The sequence below is a fragment of the Schistocerca americana genome, chromosome 2, assembly GCF_021461395.2.
Source record: "Schistocerca americana isolate TAMUIC-IGC-003095 chromosome 2, iqSchAmer2.1, whole genome shotgun sequence".
In the NCBI taxonomy this organism is placed as follows: Eukaryota; Metazoa; Arthropoda; class Insecta; order Orthoptera; family Acrididae; genus Schistocerca; species Schistocerca americana.
Genome location: NC_060120.1, coordinates 486538120 through 486558034, shown reverse-complemented (window position 1 = coordinate 486558034; position 19915 = coordinate 486538120). Strand labels below are relative to the sequence as shown.

The following is a 19915-nucleotide window of genomic DNA, read 5'->3' as shown; positions in this document are numbered from 1 at the left end:
ATGAATGTTTTCAATATTTTTTTCACAAAACTTGTACACATCGATTGGTGTCATTATTTGTCCTTCGTCCGAAAGCTGTAGACTGGCTTTCCTTAAAATTCTTTTAATGGTTCCTCCTAGGCCATCACAAATTGACTTCCCATGACTTGTTGCAAAGAAAGAGTGTTGGGTCTTCAAATTAAAGTCTATCAAGTGTTCAGTCAAATTTTTAAAACTGTTTCTATTTTTGTACTGCCCAGCACAACCATCTGTAAAGTAGTGAACTGAGTCAATGTCAGTATGATGTAATGACAGCCACTTTGTAATTTCTTTTTGTACAAAGTTAACAAAACCAGTGTCATGTTCTTGGTCATCACTAATAAAACAGTGGTTGGAAACAAAAACATAGTTTTCCTCATTTCTTAGAAAAACTCCAACTGGGTGTAGAGTACAAACACCTCTATTCCAGTGGTAACTTTGGATCTCATTTTGTATAACAAAGGAATAATTTTCACTGAAATCCATCACAATAATTGCTGTTTTGGGTGGTGGGTCTTCTTTCAATCTTTTAAAGGCTGCTGACTGGGATTTTGCTATAAACAAGTGCGGGGTGAGCTTTTCCAATGACCTAACCAATAAAGAAATGTAGTCTTCAACACTGATAGACTGTTTGATCATTTCTGCCCTGTCTGTGTTAACCCACTGACTGATTACAATTCCTTCTTCTAAATCATAATCTTCACTTAAGTTTTTCAGTTAAGTACTCAGTTAGTGCAGTATTTGCAGGACAGCTGTCGCAATGATGTAGCATGCAGTTTTGGTTTTCCGTGTTGCACACAAGCATCTTAATTAGGTCTTTATAAGATTCTTCAATTTTCACAGCATCCAGTAATAGTTTAACATTCTGGTGGATACTGCATACACATACAGTGTGTGTGCCTGCAACACCAGCAAGGATACATCATGTAGGTCTCAAGTAACAAAATTTTGAAAATCCTACTTCTACCTCGGGATTCTCCCATTTGAAAGAATAATAGAGTTATCTCAAGTTACACAAAATGAGTCTTTTTTGCATGTACACATTTTTTTGAACACTTACTTTGTCTTTTGTTCTAGGTAGCACTCTGGAACTTTCATCCTTTTCATAAAAATCTGTTACAAGTATTACTGTATTTTCAGAAAGAGTTTTACCTTTTTTTGGACCAGGAGTTTCCAAATTACCCTTTTCAGATTTTAGCTTTCTAGCTTGTCGCACCATGTACTCACTTACATTAAATTCTTTCATCACTTTATTTCGACTCCAAGAATCTGGAGCCAAGGTCAGAATCTGGATTTTTCTAGACCTCCCAACAGATGAAATCTTCTCTTTCATTAGAGAAATCATTACATCAAAATCCTTTGCTTTCTCAACCACACTTGTATCTTCTTCGTCATCATCAGAACTTGGTGCATCATATTTTAATGCCTTTGAAACCGCCTTTTTTGCAGTCTTTTCAATACTGCTAACCTTCCTTTTAAAATAAGACCCTTTACTTTGTTCTGACAAGCCATGAAACTTTATCAGTGTTAAACCTAAATTATCAAGAGCAATGTTTGTTTGTACGAGGGATTCATTTCTGGATTCTAATGATTCTAATTCAACCATGACTTCATCATCTGTTTCACTTTCATTGACTTCAACTCTTAATTTTTCCTCACAAAAGTTACAGCATGTTGAGCAAAGCTTTTGTCCAGGTTTTATGCTAATATTTTTTGTCAGTAATTGTTTAGAAAGATCCAATCCTACACTTCTCAACGATTTTTTTGATGGGCTTTTTGTGTTTTTTTAGTGGGTCTACACATGTTGTTTGATACTTTTCAAAAACATTTAAAAAGTAGTAGCTGTGGTGTGAACATATATTCTTAAATTCACACAGATTAATTCCAGATCGTAAGTGGATCAAATCTTTTTCTTCCTCACTCAATTCAGATACCGGTTGTAACTTTTTTGAAGGTGTGTATGTTGTTTGGAAACAGTCAGATTTTTTTTAAATAACCCTACGCTACAGGTTTGAATATCTGACATACTGATTTCACTTTTGGTCTGATTACTGTTGTGGTTACTTTTATAGGATATTGGAAAAGAATCTCTGTAAACTAAGTAACAGTACTTACTGAAAGTTCGAATAAACTTAATAAAATACTATCCAAGCACTATTTAACACTGTAATAATTTTTTACTTCAAAACACAGGAGTAACAAAACAAAATCCAAGCGTATATTGTTACTCCAAGAAGACAAAAACTTATTTTCGGTGTCTAAGTCACTTGGTACTTTTTATTTTTAAAATATAATTAATATTATTTTAAAAATTAGGTAACTATTAAACAGGTTAAAAAGCCAACATAATTTTTCTTTTATCTAATAGCCTATACAATTAAGAGCATTTTAAAACAAATTTGAGCTTTCTATCAGGTCTGAGACTCTAGATATTGTGCAATTTTTTTAAAACTAAACATCTGTTAGCTAAAAAAAAAACCACACAACTTGTAAATTTTTTTTTCATTTGGAAGATTTTAATATATCCTTATGGTAATTTTTTTTTACATTTAGATATAATACACAAACTTATTCCAAAATTTCATACTGATATCTTGAGTATTCTTTAATATACAATTTTTTTTAGTTGTGAGGACATGTTTAAGTTACTATTTCCAAATGCTGAAACAATGCCAAATCAAACTTTAAAAATTTATATAAAAAAACTATAAGAGATAGAACAAAAACATTTTACAAGTGCTTTCAGGATGATAAAAGAAGTAATTGTACGAAGTTTCATCAAAATCTGACATGGTTGGTATCAAGGCCTGGGTGACTTGACATGGAATGACCCATTCAGCTTCACCAACGTTGCATGCAAGGTTCAATGAGTAGTTTGCTGTGCACCTGTCTGTCCTCCAATCATTGCAGCAGCATTGTCATACGCTTACCCTTTACAATTCATAAGGTCCAGCCCACTACCAATACATAATATCATCTCACTAATACATACGACTTTGTTTTTCGTTTCTATGAAATCTATGAAAGATTCACTACTCGTATTTCCCAGTCCTCAGTGATCAAGTATCATAATACTTGGTTTGTTTGATCTTTGTGGCAAATACCTGGGGTATGGTCAAATATCACCAAATAATACTTGGCCTTGAGAACTCAACCTATAATTTCTTGGTGAAATTCATTTCCTAAAATTTCATTAAACTCATTTCAAACCTCTGGTGGTATACAAGAGGGTCTAAGTGAATTTTTGGCCCATATTTAATTTTACTAAATGTTCTTCAAGAACAGGACTGTAATTTGACAACAGATGCATTAGTTTTAAAAAGTTACCTCTTTTGGCTCTGGTATCATTTTCCCTATGTCCACATAACATTAAATTTTGTCTTGCCCAGGAATGTTGCCATATCAAACAGTCTGGTAAGAATTTCATGATATTTATTATTCTTTTTTCCATGACTTCCTGTTCTTTTTTGCCAATAGTCTGACCTTTTTGAAGTTTTTGTTTCAACCCCTTCCATCTGTAAAAGTTTTGGTGACTTTTGGGTTCAGTTTCCACCATGTATTAAACCCATCCTTAGAACATCAAGAAGTAAAGGAACTTAAAAGCAACTACACATTAAGCCCAATTGGTGGAAGGAAAGTGAGCTGAGAACATGGACAGCAAAATACGCTGTAGAGACAGAGGAGGTCCCTTCACCATATTGCTAAGATGAATAAAAAGTAAAACGTGGTCGACAGCCCTTGTGTCATTCACTAAAACAGTCAACAACTCACATGGAAAACATATATGAGAATGTAAGTGGCTAAAAATAGAGCATTCGGTCAGGAAATGATGAACTGTCAAGAAACACATTTGGCAATGTTTTTGCAGGACAATCAAGTTTGGTTGTAACTTTGACACTGATAGCAACACAAGTTTGGAATTACATCAGACTGTGGTGACTTCATAGCCTGCTTTGAACTTCGATGGAAGCACTACTCGATCAAAAATGAGTAAAAGAGTGCTTGTAAGAATTAAGGTGACATCAACCTTTTTCATTACCTGATGGACTGCAGTGATGTTCTGATCAGAGAAGTAATCTTTGACAGCTGAGTGTAAATAACACCATGCAAAGAGTACAGCATTTGATGGGACAAAAGGAATGCTCCTGCAAAGACTTTCTACATCCCTCCAGCCAACAAACATCTGAGTCTTCATTGCCAACAGCAAAGGCTCTAAGAAATCAAACAAAAGCAATCGGTTTTCTCCTCCCCTGACTTGGAGATCCTCTTCAACGGTGTCACCGCATGATACCATCACCTGGCCAACCTCCATTTCACTGGTGCGCATCGCCTACTGTTTTTTCTGCCCTGGAATCTGCATGTCGAACCAGCGAGAATACCATGCCTTTAGCACTGAGTCTTCAAAGGGTGGTAATTGACAACTGTCGAGCTGACAAACCTTCATTTGTTTCGTCCTCCCCTTCCGCCATTATGACCCTCCCCCAAATCGAAAAGGATAGCCATGGAGGAGAGAAGCTGAAAGCAGTTGTTGAGCTTGAAAATCGCTATTGGTCTCCAAAAGCAAAGTCCCATTATGTAAACAAGAGCAAGATTTCACAAGGCCTGCAATTGCATCAACGCTTTTCTGAATAATGGATGGATTAACCATAGCAGAGGACTTACCCCCTTTAGTATGTGACACCACATGGAACCTAGGTGTACCTTGGAGAGTCTTTGAATATTTAGCTTCATTCTGTATACATTTAGTAGTTACAAACTGAGATGAAGATGAGTGGCTCATTGCAAAAAAATCTCCATGATTGGCAGAATCTCCGCTCTCCTTCCAACTGGGGCCCCCTCAAAAGGGGGGATCACCCATCATCAGTGATTGTTCAAACCTTCCAAACTCCTGGCAGAGGGGCAAATTGGCAATCACCCCTCCTTGGTCCTGGCCTGTACCAGGGGATAAATGCAAACCCTATCTGTCGACCCGGGGCTGGGAATTAAGCGTTACCCAGTCACCTGTTATGTGTCAAACGCCTGGGCCAGTGTTCAGGAGCACACAGGATGGAAGAAAAAACAGAGAGGAAACCTCAAATGGCTCTAAGCACTATGGGACTTAACATCTGAGGTCATCATTCCCCTATACCGAGAACTACTTAAACCTAACTAACCTAAGGACATCACACACACATCCATGCCCAAGGCAGGATTCGAATCTGCAACCATAGCAGCAGCGGGGTTCCGGACTGAAGTGCCTAGAACCGCTCGGCCACAGCAGCCAGCAGAGGAAACCTCATAAGCTGGATCAGAGGAAGGGCAGTAGGTGGAGAACAAAGAAAGAAAGAGAGAAAGAAAGAAGAGAGATGGGGGACTGTTCTGCTGTCAGGCTATTAAAACTTCAGAACACATTCCCAAAAGCATCCCACAAACGTTCCCCATGGAAGGGGAAAAAGAAGAGCACGAGTACAAACATGCAGCTTGGACAGGGAAGAGGTGCTGCAAAGGCTGGGGCCCCATGGTAGCCAAGCACGAACTCACCAAAGAGTGGTGAGCCCCCTGGTGGGGAGAGGGGAGGGGCCAGTGTGTTTGGTGTGTTTTTATTCTCAAACAAACAACAACAGAAGTAAAACAATGATGCTTTAGAAGGAAAATAAGCCACACAAACATGTAACACTTTTCTGCCATTGTCAATGTGCACCAAAACCGTTCTCGCATTAGCTGCCTCCTTGACAGTACTTTCAGTATGATACAGCCTGTCTCTGACTCTGATTTAGATGTGAGTGGTACTGTTGGCCCTTCTATGAATTTTGTATTAATGTGCTGATAAGACTTTGAGACATCCATGTATTAATAGTAATCATATGTTTGAATCTGTCTTTTCAGCCCATTTTCCAATAACATTTCTGACAAAGTCTGAAGCAGCTGATAAGATTACAGTCTGATTTGGTATCATAATTTCAGCAATCCCATCAGAAGCAGATGAAGCTGACAAAATTATAGTATCAATTACAGGTCCCAGTAAGTCATCACTGTTGTGTACTTGTACTATTTCAGCTGCTTCTTGGTTCTGAGCAGCACCAGCCTCAGAAGAACTCACACGTGATGGCCCTGGTGGAACTTCTAGCATCTCCAAAGAAACTTCCATGAACTTTAGTATAGCCCCTTCATCTTTTATGATACCTTCCTCCTTGGATTTCTTCTTATTTTGATTTTATGCTACACTTTCTCTTTCCCTTTTCATGGTTAGGTGGCCTATAACAATACAAAACAATGATAGAAATAAAAAATAATATCTCAAACGCATTTCACATGTGTACAATTAAATTACTTAACAGTTTAATATGTTAAAATGAATAAATAACATTCTGTATTACTAAAAGGGCAATGTCATTGAAAATTCTAGGAACAAAACAAAATAAAAATTTGCCTTAACACTAAACATTTGACAGATCATATAAAACAAATGAACTTGACTTTACAATAGTCAACAAATTCAGGTACATGTGAAACTTTATCAAAGGATCAAATAAACAATATCAACACTGCACCACTCTTCTAAACAACAAGAAGTTTCAGAATTAAAAGCCATCTGCTTACAGTCATGTCTATGAATTGTTCAACGACTGTAATACAATAGTTCAAAAATAAAAACAGACACAGTAATACCATTTGTTTTCTGGTAACAGCAGATTGCAGCTATCTGGCAACAGCAGGTTGCAGCTAGCAATGTCCATTTCAAGATTCAAAAAGTGAAACTCATTCCCTTTTCTTGAGTAAAATATTTGACAAGGTTTTATTTAACTTCACATAAATACCCTTATCAAAAAAACTTTTGCAGCACCCCAGTTCCCAGAACTCCTGAAGATAAGACGTTGACTGTGGATATTGTATCACAGACACAGTCCCTTTGACTGTTCAGAGATGTCACTAAACCCGTCCAAAGATGTAAACAACCATGCATGAGCAGCACCTATTAGACGGAGGGGCTCTGACAGCAGTACAGTTCCAGTCATTCTACCAGAAAGGAGGTACATGGCTCATGTTGTCTGCAGTTCAACCATGCCTAGAGGGTCAATACCATGGTTCGTTCACATTCACATTGTTACTTTGTTCCAGAAAGGGCTCTCAACAAGGGAAGTGTCCAGGTGTCTCGGACTGAACCAAAGCGAAGTTGTTTGGACATGGAGGAGATACAGAGAGACAGGGACTGTCAATGACACGCCTCGCTCAGGCCATCCAAGGGCTACTACTGCAGTGGATGACAGCTACCTACAGACTGTGGACCAGAGGAACTTTGACAGCAATGCCACCATGTTGAATAATGCTTTCCGTGCAGCCACAGGATGTCGTGTTATGACTCAAACTGTGCGCAATAGGCTGCGTGATGCACAACTTCACTCCCAGCGTCCATGGTGAGGTCCATCTTTGCAAGCACGACAGCATGCATCGCGGTACAGATGGGTCCAACAACAAGTTGAATGGACCGCTCAGGATTGGCATCATGTCCTCTTCACCGATGAATGTTGCATACGCCTTCACCCAGATAATCATTGGAGACGGGTTTGGAGGCAACTCGGTCTTGCCAAATGCCTTAGACACACTGTCCAGTATGTGCAGTGAGGTGGAGGTTCCCTGATATTTTGGGGTGGCATTATGTGGGGCCGACATATGCCACTGGTGGTCATGGAAGGCACCGTAACGGCTGTACAATATATGAATGCCATCCTCTGACTGATAGTGCAAACATATTGGCAGCATACTGGCGAGGTATTAGTCTTCATGGACAACAATTCGCGCCCCCATCATGCACATCTTCTGAATGATTTCCTTCAGGATAACGACGTCGCTCGACTAGAGTGGCCAGCATGTTCTCCAGACATGAACCCTATTGAACATGCCTGGGATAGATTGAAATGGACGACGTGACCCACCAACCACTCTGAGGGATCTATGCTGAATCGCTGTTGAGGAGTGGGACAATCTGGACCAACAGTACCTTGATGAACTTGTGGATAGTATGCCACGACAAATACAGTCATGCATCAATGCAAGAGGAAGTACTACAGGGTATTAGAGGTACCAGTGTCTACAGCAGTCTGGACCACCACCTCTGAAGGTCTTGCTGTATGGTGGTACAACACGCAATTTGTGGTTTTCAAGAGCAATAAAATCGGCAGAAATGATGTTTATGTTGATCTCTACTCCAATTTTCTGTGCTGGTTCCAGAATTCTCGGAACCGAGGTGATGCAAAACTATTTTTGATGTGTGTACAAGTCCCGTAAACTAGAACTACTCGAGTCCAAAATTTTATTTTTCCTACTTTCTTTAACTTCTTTCACATCAGATATGTTTTTCCAAAACTGCAAAATATTTGCAAGGAAACAACTCTTATTACTTAGTTTCTTTCATGTACTAATTTGCTGTCAAGTTAATTTACCTTGGGTCTTTGTTCACTTACTAAATTCAGCCCAAGTCCCTTTTCCAGTGATTTAGCACCCATTTGTACTGTTTTAAGCAAGTAGGACAAAGGAGGAGGAGGAGGAGATTAGTTTTTAATATCCCATCGACAATGAGGTCATTAGAGATGGAGCAAAAACTGAGATTAAAGAAGAATGGGGAGGGAAATTGGCCATGCCCTTTCAAAGGAACCATCCCGGCATTTGCCTGAAGTGATCTCGGCAAATTACGTAAAACCTAAATCAGGATGGGCAAATGCGGGATTGAGTCATCGTCCTCCCAAATGCAAGTCTAGTGTGCTAACCACTGCACCACCTCGCTCGGCAAGTAGGACTGAAGTTTCATATTAGAGGAATATCTTAGGGTTACAAAAAAAAAAAAAAGGGAAGAAATATAGTTTACTTTAAAAAATTTTACGAGGATAAAAACCAACACGTGAATTATTCATATATTTGTGGTAAATGACTGTGAAAAAATATTTCACCAAGTATGTTGGAATGTTAGTGTACCATACCTAACAAATATTGTCATAGAAACACTGAATAAATGTTGACAAATTCGGGATAATATTTAGTATTATATGGTGTGCTTCAAAGTGACTGTAAAAAGACCTTTCTTCACAAGTTATGGAGATTTTATTTTTCCAACATTGTCTTTTCAATTGTAGAACAAAATATCCTCTGGCACTTGACATTTTCAGGCTTTGTCGGTGGGCTCCATGCACTTGATTAGAGCACCGTCATCTTCTTGTTGTTGCTGCTGCTGTGTTCTTCAGTCCCAAGACTGGTTTGATGTAGCTGTCCATGTTGCTCTACCCTGTGCAAGCCTCTTCATCTCTAAATAACCACTGCAGCCTACATCCTTTGAATCTCCTAGTCCCCCTCTATAATTTTTACCCCCCACTCTTCCCTTCAGTATTAAACTGGTGATTCCTTGGCGTCTCCAAATGTCTCCTATCAACTGATCCCTTCTTTTGGTCAAGCTGTGCCACAAATTCTTGTCTCCCCAATTCTATTCAGTACCTCCTCATTAGTTAGATGATTATCCATCTAATCTTCAACATTCTTCTGTAGCACAACATTTTGAAGGTTTTAATTCTCTTTTTGTCTAACCTGTTTATTGCCCACATTTCACTCCCATACAACGCTACACTCCAGACAAATACTTTCAGAAAAGACTTCCTAGCAGTTAAATGTACATTCGATGTTAACAAATTTCTCTTCTTTAGAAGTGCTATTCTTACCATTGCTAGTCTACATTTTACATCCTTTCTACTTTGGCCAGCATCAATTATTTTGCAGCCCAAATAGCAAAAGTCATCCACTACTTTAAATGTCATGATTCCTAATCTAATTCCCTCAGCATTACCTGATTTGACTACATTCCATATCCTTGGTTTGATTTTGTTAATGTTCATCTTATATCCTCCTTTCAAGACAACGTCCATTCCATTCAACTGCTCTTCCAAGTCTTTTGCTGTCTCTGACAGGATGTCACTGGCAAACCTCAAAATTTATGTTTCTTTTCCCTGAACTTTAATTCCAAGCTCAAATTTTTCCTTGGTTTCCTTTACTGCTTACTCAATGTACATATTGAATAACATCTGGAATAAGCTACAACCCCATCTCAATCCCTTCTCAATCACTGCTTCCTTTCCATGCCCCTCATCTGGTTTCTGTACAAGTTGTAAATAGTTTTTCTTTCCCTGTATTTTACCCCTGCTATCTTCAAAATGTCAGGGGGTATTCCAGTCAAAATTGTCAAAAACTTTCCCAAATTCTGTAAACGTAGGTTTGTCTTTCAGTAACCTATATTCTAAGAAAAGTCAGAGAGTCAATATTGCCTCCCATGTTCCTACATTTCTTCGGAGTCCAAACTGATCTTCCCCAAGGTTGCAAAGAATTTGTGTTAGTATTTTGCATTATTAAACTGATAGTTCAGTAATTTTGACACCTATCAACAACTTCTTTCTTTGGAATTGCAATTATTACATTCTTCTTTAAGTCTGAGGGAATTTCACCTGTTTCATATATCTTTCATACCAGGTGGAAAAGTTTCATTGTGACTTGCTCTCCTAAGACTACCAGTAATTCTGACGGAGTGTCATTTACTCCAAGGGCCTTGTTTCAACTTAGGTCTTTCAGAGCTCTGTCGAATTCTTCTCGCAGTATCATATCTCCCACCTCATCTACATCTACGTCCTCTTCCCTTTCTATTAGATTACCTTCAAGTGTATCTCCCCTGTATAGACCCTATATACACTCCTCCCACCTTTCAGCTTTCAATTCTTTGCTTAGGACTGGTTTCCCATGTGAGCTGTTGATATTCATACAGCTGTTCCTCTTTCCCCCAAAGATAGATAGATTGATTGACTGAGGAGGATTATGGGACTAAACGGCGAGGTCATCAGTCGTGTGATTCAAAAGTTATGGCAGGTCCAGTCAGAGGGGTCAAACTGTACAGCGAAGAAGCTAAAAACACTCACAATAGAAGGCATATAAGAGTAGGCCAAATCTAAAAAATGAAAAAAGAGGGAAAAAAGGGCAGCCTTTGCATGGTGGAGTATCTTTTCCCCAAAGGCCTCTTTAATTTTCCTGTAGGTGGTATCTATCTTTCCCCTAATGAAATATGCTTCTAAATCCTTACATCTGTCATCCAGACATTCCTGCTTAGCCATTTTACACTTCCCGTCAATCTGATTTTTTAAACGTTTGTATTCTCTTTTGCCTCCTTCATTTGCTGCATTTTTATATTTTCTCCTTTCATCAGTTAAATTTGGTATCTCTCGTGTTATCCAAGGATTCCTACTAGGCCTTGTCTTTTTACCCATTTGATCTTCTATTGCCTTCACTATTCAATCTCTTAAATCTACCCATTTGTCTTCTGCTGTATTCCTTTCCCCTTTTATAGTTAACTGTTGCCTAATGCTCCTTCTGAAACTATCAGCAACATCTGGTTCTTTCAATTTACCCAGGTACTATCTCTGTAATTTCGTACCTTTTTCAATTTCTTCAGTTTTAATCAACAGTTCATGACCAATAAATCCACATCTGCCACTGGAAATGTTTTACAATTTAAAACCTCGTTTCTAAACCTCTGTCTTACCATTATATAAACAGTCTGAAACCTTCCGATATCTCCAGGTCTCTTCCACATATACAACTTTCTTTTATGATTCTTAAACCAAGTGTTAGTGATGAGTGAATTAAGCTGTGTGCAAAATTCTACCAGGCAGTTTCCTCTTTCATTCCTTTCCAAAGTCCATAAACTTCTATTATTTTATTTCTCTTCCTCTTCCTGCCATCAAATTCTGGTCATCCATCACAATTAAATTTACCTCTCCAGTAACTATCTGAATAATTTCTTTTATTTCACCATACATTCTTTGAACCTCTTCATCACCTGCGAAGCTAGATAGCATATAAACTTGTACTACTGTGGTGAGTGTGGGCTTTGTGTCTATCTTGGCTACAATCAAGCATTCACTATGCTGCTCATAGTAGTTTACCTGCATTCCTATTTTCTTATTCATTATTAAACCTACTCCTGCATTACCCCTATTTGGTTTTGTATTTATAGCCCTGCATTCACCTGACCAGAAGTCCTGCACCTCCCGCTACCAAACTTCTCAAACTCCCGCTATATGTAACTTTAACCTATCCATTCCTCTTTTTAAATTTTCTAACCTACCTGCCCAATTAAGGAATCTAACATTCTGCACTCCGATCAGTGGAATGCCAGTTTTATTTCACATGACGAATACATCCTCCTGAGTAGTCTGTGCCCAGAGATCCAAATGAGGGATTATTTTACCTCTGGAATATTTTACCCAAGAGGACACAATCATCATTTTACCATACAGTAGAGCTGCATGCCTTAGGGAAAAACTACAGCTGTAGTTTTCCCTTGCTCTCAGCCATTTGCAGTTCCAGCATGGTAATGTTGTTTTGGTGATGTCACGAGGCCAGATGAGTCAGTCATCCAGACTTTTGCCCCTGCAACTATTGAAAAGGCTACTGCACCTCTTCACAAACCACATGTTTGTCTGGTCTCTCAACAGATACCCCTTTGTTGTGGTTACACCTACAGTATGACTGTCTGTATTGCTGAAGCATACAAGCCACACCACTGATGGCAAGGGGGTTGAGAGGGGTGGGGGGGGGGGGGTGTTCTTGTAGTTAATTACTGGAAAACCCTTTAATAAACTACATTTTACATACAGCAGTGTAGTTTTGTACATAAAGTTGTAAAAAGATACAAAATTTGAAAAAAAAAAAATCACTTACCAACAATCTGTAGCCTATGAAGAAATGTGTATAGATGGAAGTTTGAGGAGTTAACTAAACAATAATTTTTCACTGCGAAATGAGCCACAACAGAGCCTCTGGTGGTCAGTATATGAAATAGGTAATCTGTCCATATTAAAAATAATGCTGCTACCTATCAGAAAATCATCTCATCAACATTATCTGTTGCCTCTGACAAGGCCATTTTACTTTCAGATGGGCTGGATCTGTTCTCATTCTGCAGCAATACCATAAAACAATCCTCATCCTGCTTTGCAGCTCTTCTTGGTCTCAGTCACGTTCTGTGGGTGCTTGCTGTTGATGTTTCAGGTGATGATTTTCCTGTGTAGCTTCTGGGCTTCAGGCTCTTTCTCTGGGTACTTTCTGCTGCTCATGCTGTTGATTTTTCTGGAGTTTTTTTTTCTCCACATACTTGTTTCTGCTACTGATGATGATGTTTTTTCAGGAATCACTTGTACACTGGCTGGTGGATTTTGTTTGCTGTCCTTACTTAATTGTTAGCTCTCAGTCAAAGAGTGTCCTTTCAACAGTGTTTACATTAATTGTCTGTTGCCATTTATAGTAGAAGCATCAATACACAATGACTTTGCTTTCATCAATGTTTCTGTCTCATTTCTTGTTAATCCGTTTGTAGTCAGCAACTACTTACATGCCGCTTTGTGAGTGCTTATAGTTTTCAGTCCTCCTACAACATAGATTATTTTCATTGCCTGAAACTGTTTCCTAAGTGGTTAAAATTTAGTCCATGACTGGTACGAAATCTTTGTCTCAAACAGTTTATGTCCACAGTTGCTACATTCTCAAAATTCCTGCACTCAATTTTTACTTGCAAGCTTGTGCTGCAAATTTCTGCATAAACACATTAACTTGGTGGTAGGTGCAGATGTTGCAGACATTTTGGTGTGTTAGGTTTTCTATGCAGTTTTTCATAGCTGTAACAGCTATTGCACTTCATTTTTGTATATGTCATTTTAACCAGCTCTTAACACAATAAAATTATTCGACGTCAAACTGCTTACTCCTGAGTATTTCGTCATCTTCAGTATTTCGGATGACACTGCCCCTGATGTGACAAAGCTAAATACCTTGTTGCTAGTGTCTTCTAATGATTGTGGAATCATGTCTGTGACTGTCACTCAGAATTGTCTCTGTCCCTTTGCTTCCTCTTTTGTTTGTACTTTGTGCTGTGCTTTTCATTTGCTTCATCAATGCAAATGCTTAGATTACATGATTCAGTTTTAATGCACTTGACTGCATATGTAGCTTTACTGCTTTGTTTACAATAATGATGCCAAAAAAAACATACATGTAACAATGGTTCATATACTACACTAGCCAAACAATGGAAGTGGACTAGCCATTTGCTGTGACAGTTTGGCAATGCTGAACAGTTCAGGTGTGACAATGAGCACTCTGATTGGAGGAGACACCTCCAATGTGTGAAGTGTCAACCAATAAATAATTTTAACTAAACTGGAATGAAAAAGGTGTTCATCTGGCCAAATATTGAGAAGGATTTCAAGACATTAATCTGCCAGTGTAATGCTTGCCAGCACAACAACATAACTAACAGTTAGCATGTTACAGCTTTGCTCAGAACATTCACCCCACTGAGTCAACAATTTGAACACGTACGTATTGAGGTCAATGGACCTTTACCAATGTCAAAAAAACACTTTAATTCTCTGGAAAATTCTTCACTGACATGTCAAACAATATTATTAAAGCATCAGCTGTATGTTAATCTATGCTTAGAGATATAAAAGCTCCACCTGGCTGTTTTAAAAGAACATTCCATTTGGCGACTATTAATTTTCTGTAACTTACAGTCCTGGAATCATCAAACACGATGCCATTTTAAATCCTCTTTAAGCATCGTAGAATGGTCTCTATATATTACTGGCATGCCATGACAGAACGTTATATTTTATCACCGATGGCATTTCCATCGCTAAATACATTGACAGCCTGAAGCCAGCATCTGCACCAGCTGTGACATTCACCAGGTCTGTGTCGGTGATTAACACCAACATTTTATTTATATATGATTCCATGTGCACACCAGATGCACAACTTTCCACTGTCACACCCTTTATTACATTTAAGGAGACTTGGGAGGGAGTGGCAGAAGGATATGGACAGCAAATTGTCGGTTATATTATGTGTGCAGTGTAGATTATTTGCTTACTGGTGCTGTCTTTGCACTCTGAATAAATATATATTACGTCACTTGCAGCTTACAATTGGGTTATATAATTAACCATTGTATCTTGTATTGAATAAAATGTATTTTCACGTGGCGCATCTATCAGTATGTCCAGACATTGTCCGTCTTTGTCAGTCTGCTGCCATCAGTTAACTACAATTTTTTAATCTAGATGTATGTTTTCTCTCTATATGTGCATTTTTTTCCTTTGCAAGTAAAGGTACATGAATGGGAATTATTGATTATGTTATGTAAAATTGTATAAAATATATTTCATGACAAAATATTAGTATGCATATACAGAAATCTTATATCCATTATTAAAATACACACACTATAATAGCATCAAGCCAGAAACTCAGTAAAATAGATCTCTTTGTATTAGTTAATTGAAAATCCATCAGTGAACCTACACCTCCACTGAAAAAAATCAACCTATTTTTACTTCAGCAACATAGCCTTGTCCACCAGAAAGAGGTAGCTGCTGCCTGCCCTTATTTACACAGGTCCTTCTCAGTGCATTTTGAGGGCTTCTGTTCTTGCAAGATCCCATATCTCGACATCTTTTAGCATGCATAGCTAATCTAATTTGTAAACTGTAATCACCTCCACTTGGACCAACCATAAAATCACAGTACACATCTGAGTGTCTGAGACAGCACTCCAGATAACCAGGATCTGTTGTAAACATGTTGCTTATATTTCTATAGCCTTCAACACCTGCTTGTTGGGCAAGAATACCTGTGACAAAGGTATCATCTATCCAGAAGAATTTTTCCTTCTGAGCTGCAGAAAGCAGTTTATTTATCACTGGAGGTGTGGTTATGTACATCCATCCTGATAGAAACTGGGGATACATATTACCATCAAATTCCTCATGGGTCACATACCATTTGTTAGCAGGTTCTCGAACTGGAACCATCCCCTTAAGTACATAACCCATAAGGAGATCCTTTCTCTGTGATTCAGAAATATATGAAATTATTTCAGAAAGTTTGTACATATTCACTACAATATCATCATCCATTTTGATAACAAATCGTGCTTGTGGACAGTGATGTACAGCCCACTGCAGTCCCATCACATGTTTGTATGTCAGGTTGCGATAAGCTTCAAGAAAGCTTCCTTGAAGAACATCTGCATACCTGCAAGAAAACAACAGATCATAGTGATGAAAAAATATAAAAAAATGCTTCTATAGGCACAAAGTTAGATGTATTATACTACAAGCACTCATGAAAGCAAGTGGGTGTGTAGCAGATTCGTGGATGTAATGTCTAATTCTTTTGGAACATGGTCTGTCAATACCAAATGGACAAAAGGGTTTCATGTAATACAGTATTATTGAGGATGAAAAACGGTGCCACCACGACAACCCATTTCAACAGTTGTTGATTAAGGAATGGAAACAGTCAGGTCACAGACACATAAGAAGGCACGTCATCTTCAATGGTTGAAAACATCGTGTTAATAGAATTTGTCCATATATTTGGATTACTGCTGTTGGATTGTTCTGGAAACCTGTCTTAGAATTACACCCCAGGATAATGGCTGTATATATTTTTCCTAGTCAATAACTGCCACTCCAACTTTCGAGTGGGACAGTCTCGAACAACCATTTTAAATCCTGATCTCTCCTTACGATATTATTACATTTCTGAACCAAGTTAGAGAAAACAACCAGATGGCAGGAGGTGATCAATATCAACAGTCAATCTCACACTAATATTTACACCTTGCTGTGCTGTAATGAGTGCTTCATTCACTTACATATTCATAAACAATTTTAACTTACGGTGTCATGGTATTTTGCATATAAAAGTACTCACAAGTGCAAGATATAAATTCTTTATTTTGTTCAGAACTGTGAATATAATTTTCTCAACATCATTTCATCAAGAATCAGGACTAGTTGCATTTATTCTGTAGATGAATTCATCCCCTCAAAACCACAGGACCTGCTAATGCATATGCATATGCATATGCATGTGTAATGGTGTCCTTGCATGTGCTGGTTAGCCTTCATTTTTTTTCTTTTTAATATTAATAAATGACCACTTGTTTTAAATGATCACACAGGGTCAGTCATTGATAAGGCAGCTGATATACTTTAGTTCATTAGTAGGATACTGGGAAAATGTAGTCTTACAAAGGAGTTTCCTTACCAGACACTCGTGGAAGCCATCCTGGAATATTGCCCAATTGTGTGGGATCCGTACCAAATATGTCAAATATTGAATATATAAAAGAAGAACAGCACAAATGGTGACAAGTTTGTCTGACCCATGGCAGTGTCACAGAAATGCTGAAAAACCCAAAACTGGCACATGCTCGAAGATAGAAGCTTACTATGTTCTGAAACTCAACTTACAAAATTTGAAGAATCAGTTTATGAGGAATCCAGAAACAAACTACTGCCTCCTACATACCACTCGTGAAGAGACCACAAAGACAAGATTAGACCAGTTACCATTTGCACAGATACATTTATGCAGTTACAGAATGGGAAGAAATCCTAACATCTGACACAACAAGAAAGACTCTCTGACGTGTGTTTCACAGTGCTTTAATGTAAAATTGAGTTTGCAGGAATATGTGTAAGTCATAATAGAAAACAATGGTCTCCCTTATGGTATAATCAAAGGAAATCGGCGTGTGAGCATCCACAGATGGGCAACAAGGAAGCAACATCATGAACTGAATCACTGAGAATGCATTAACTGACCCACATATGACTCATAGGGATGTAAGTAAACAATTAAAATTTGATGCAAATGTAAATAAAGCATCATCATACAATATCTATTTTTTGAAGCTACAAGACAATCTGTATGTCATAAATCTAAATCAAGGAGGCAATTTATGTATTTCCTGAAGATTTCTTTGATTTAATTCCTTTGTTCAATAGTGGTACGCTCTGAGGGTTAAGAAAGGGCTTACTGCCGAGTGAAAAAATGTCATATATGTCCAGTTGTTACAAATCTGGCACAAGGTTAGCTGGGAAAGAAGAATTATCATCTGTATCACTGAGATTATGACTTGACTTTGGCATCTGTAACTATACTTGTGATGAATGCATTGATCCATAAACATCTAACAGGTAATGTACAGATATGTTGGCCTACCTGACACACACAAATTAGACACAAGCCAAGATCCAAGCGGGAGGAGTCATGATTCCCCCTCCTTAAAAGAGTTCAGGAGTTCGGTTAATGAATCTGTGTGTTTATATGTGTTAATTTAAAATTTTTTTGGCTAACTTTATATTAAAAAAGTAAAATAAAGAATCACAAAAATTGCATAAAATTCTAGAAATTTCAAGCTATGTTTAACATACTATGATTTTCAGTTGCTTGTATGACACTCTGCCCATGTGAATGGGTTCCTGACCTGGTCGGCTGCTGACACCATTCCAGCTACAAAAAGGTATACACTCACACAATGTTCATAACTGCTGTCACCAGCAAATCTGACACTGTCTGTGAGTCTACAGATAGAACCAGTAAACAACAGGAAATTGAGTCAGTAAAGACAGAAAGGAAAAGACTCACAACTAAGGAATAAAATAAACTTACTGACTTAGTGAACAAAGGCAGGAAGTAGTGACAGAAACCCCATTTCACTCATTTACATGCACACATAGCCACAGTCTGCAAACTTGTGTTCACAATCATAGCGCTACGTGAAATACTAATAACACTGACTGCACACTTTGATTTCATATTGTGTAAATTATTACATTATCAAATTAGTAAAGGTATTGCTGCTATTATAGTTCTTTAATCAATCGCATGACACACATACTTCTCAACTTTTGGGCAAATCCTTTTCAAATGCTGTATTTCTCTAAATTGCATTTTTTGTGAGTTATGTTAAAGTGCTGAACTAAGCAGTCATACAAACAAATTACTAGGATATTAAAATATTTTATATATTTTATTGTAACTAAACAATGTATTATTATTATCCAGAATGAGATTTTCACTTTGCAGACGAAGGTGCACTATATGAAACTTCCTGGCAGATTATAACTGTGTGTCAGACTGAGACTTTAACTCCCTTTTGTGTGCAAGTCCTCATGAGTGAGCTATGAAAGCACAACTCACAGCTTTACTTCCATCAGTACCTCGTCTCCTATTTTCCAAATCTCACACAAGCTCTCCTGCAAAATGTGCAAGACTAGCACTTCTGAAAGAAAAGAAATTGTGGAGACATGGCTTAGTCACAACCTAAGGGATGTTTCTAGAATGAAATTTCCACTCTGCAGCAGAGTGTGCGCTGATGCGAAACTTCCTGGCAGATTAAAACTGCGTGCTGGACTGAGACTTGAACTCGGAGCATTTGCTATTCATGGGCACCAACTGAGTTTTCCAAGTGTGACTCATGACCTATCCTCACAGCTTTACTTCCATCAGCACCTCATCTCTTATGTTCACACTTCACAGACGCTCTCCTGTGAAACTTACAAGACTAGCACTCCTGGAAGAAAGAATATTCCACAGACATGGCTTAGTCACAGCCTGGGGGATGTTCCCAGAGATAAATTTTCACTCTGTAGAGGAGTGTGCACTGATATGAAACTTTCTGGCAGATTAAAACTGTATGCCTGATCAAAACTCGAACTTGGGACCTTTATCTTTTGCGGCCAAGTCTCCACAATATCCTTCCTTCCCAGAGTGCTATTCTTGCAAGTTTCACAGGAGAACTTTTGTGATGTCACGAGTTGTGTTTGGCTACTCAGTCGGTGAACACTTTCTTGCAAAAGGCAAAGGAAGCGAGTTCGAGTCACAGTCCATCACATAGTTTTGACCTATCATCAAGTTTGGCTGCAGATACCTCGACTTGCGCCATAGGGTGGTGGGGTTTCGGGTTTCGCAGGATAGGTCAGGAGTCTACTACACACAGCAGGTGGCTACACGGGTAGCAGGGGTCGTGTGGCGTGGA

The 19915-nt window shown here is 38.3% G+C and overlaps 1 protein-coding gene across 2 annotated transcripts in view; it reads right to left on the bottom strand.

Moving 5' to 3' along the window:
• Nucleotides 1-15223: 15223 nt before the first annotated feature.
• Nucleotides 15224-19915, bottom strand: part of LOC124596517 (beta-1,3-galactosyltransferase 5-like) — a 128940-nt gene continuing 124248 nt past the window's right edge. For both annotated transcript variants that reach the window (XM_047135683.1, XM_047135682.1), the window contains exon 2: nucleotides 15224-16116. In XM_047135683.1, coding sequence (XP_046991639.1) covers nucleotides 15402-16052 — 651 coding nt within the window. In that variant the 5' untranslated portion in view covers nucleotides 16053-16116 and the 3' untranslated portion in view covers nucleotides 15224-15401. The remainder of the gene's footprint in view (nucleotides 16117-19915) is intronic.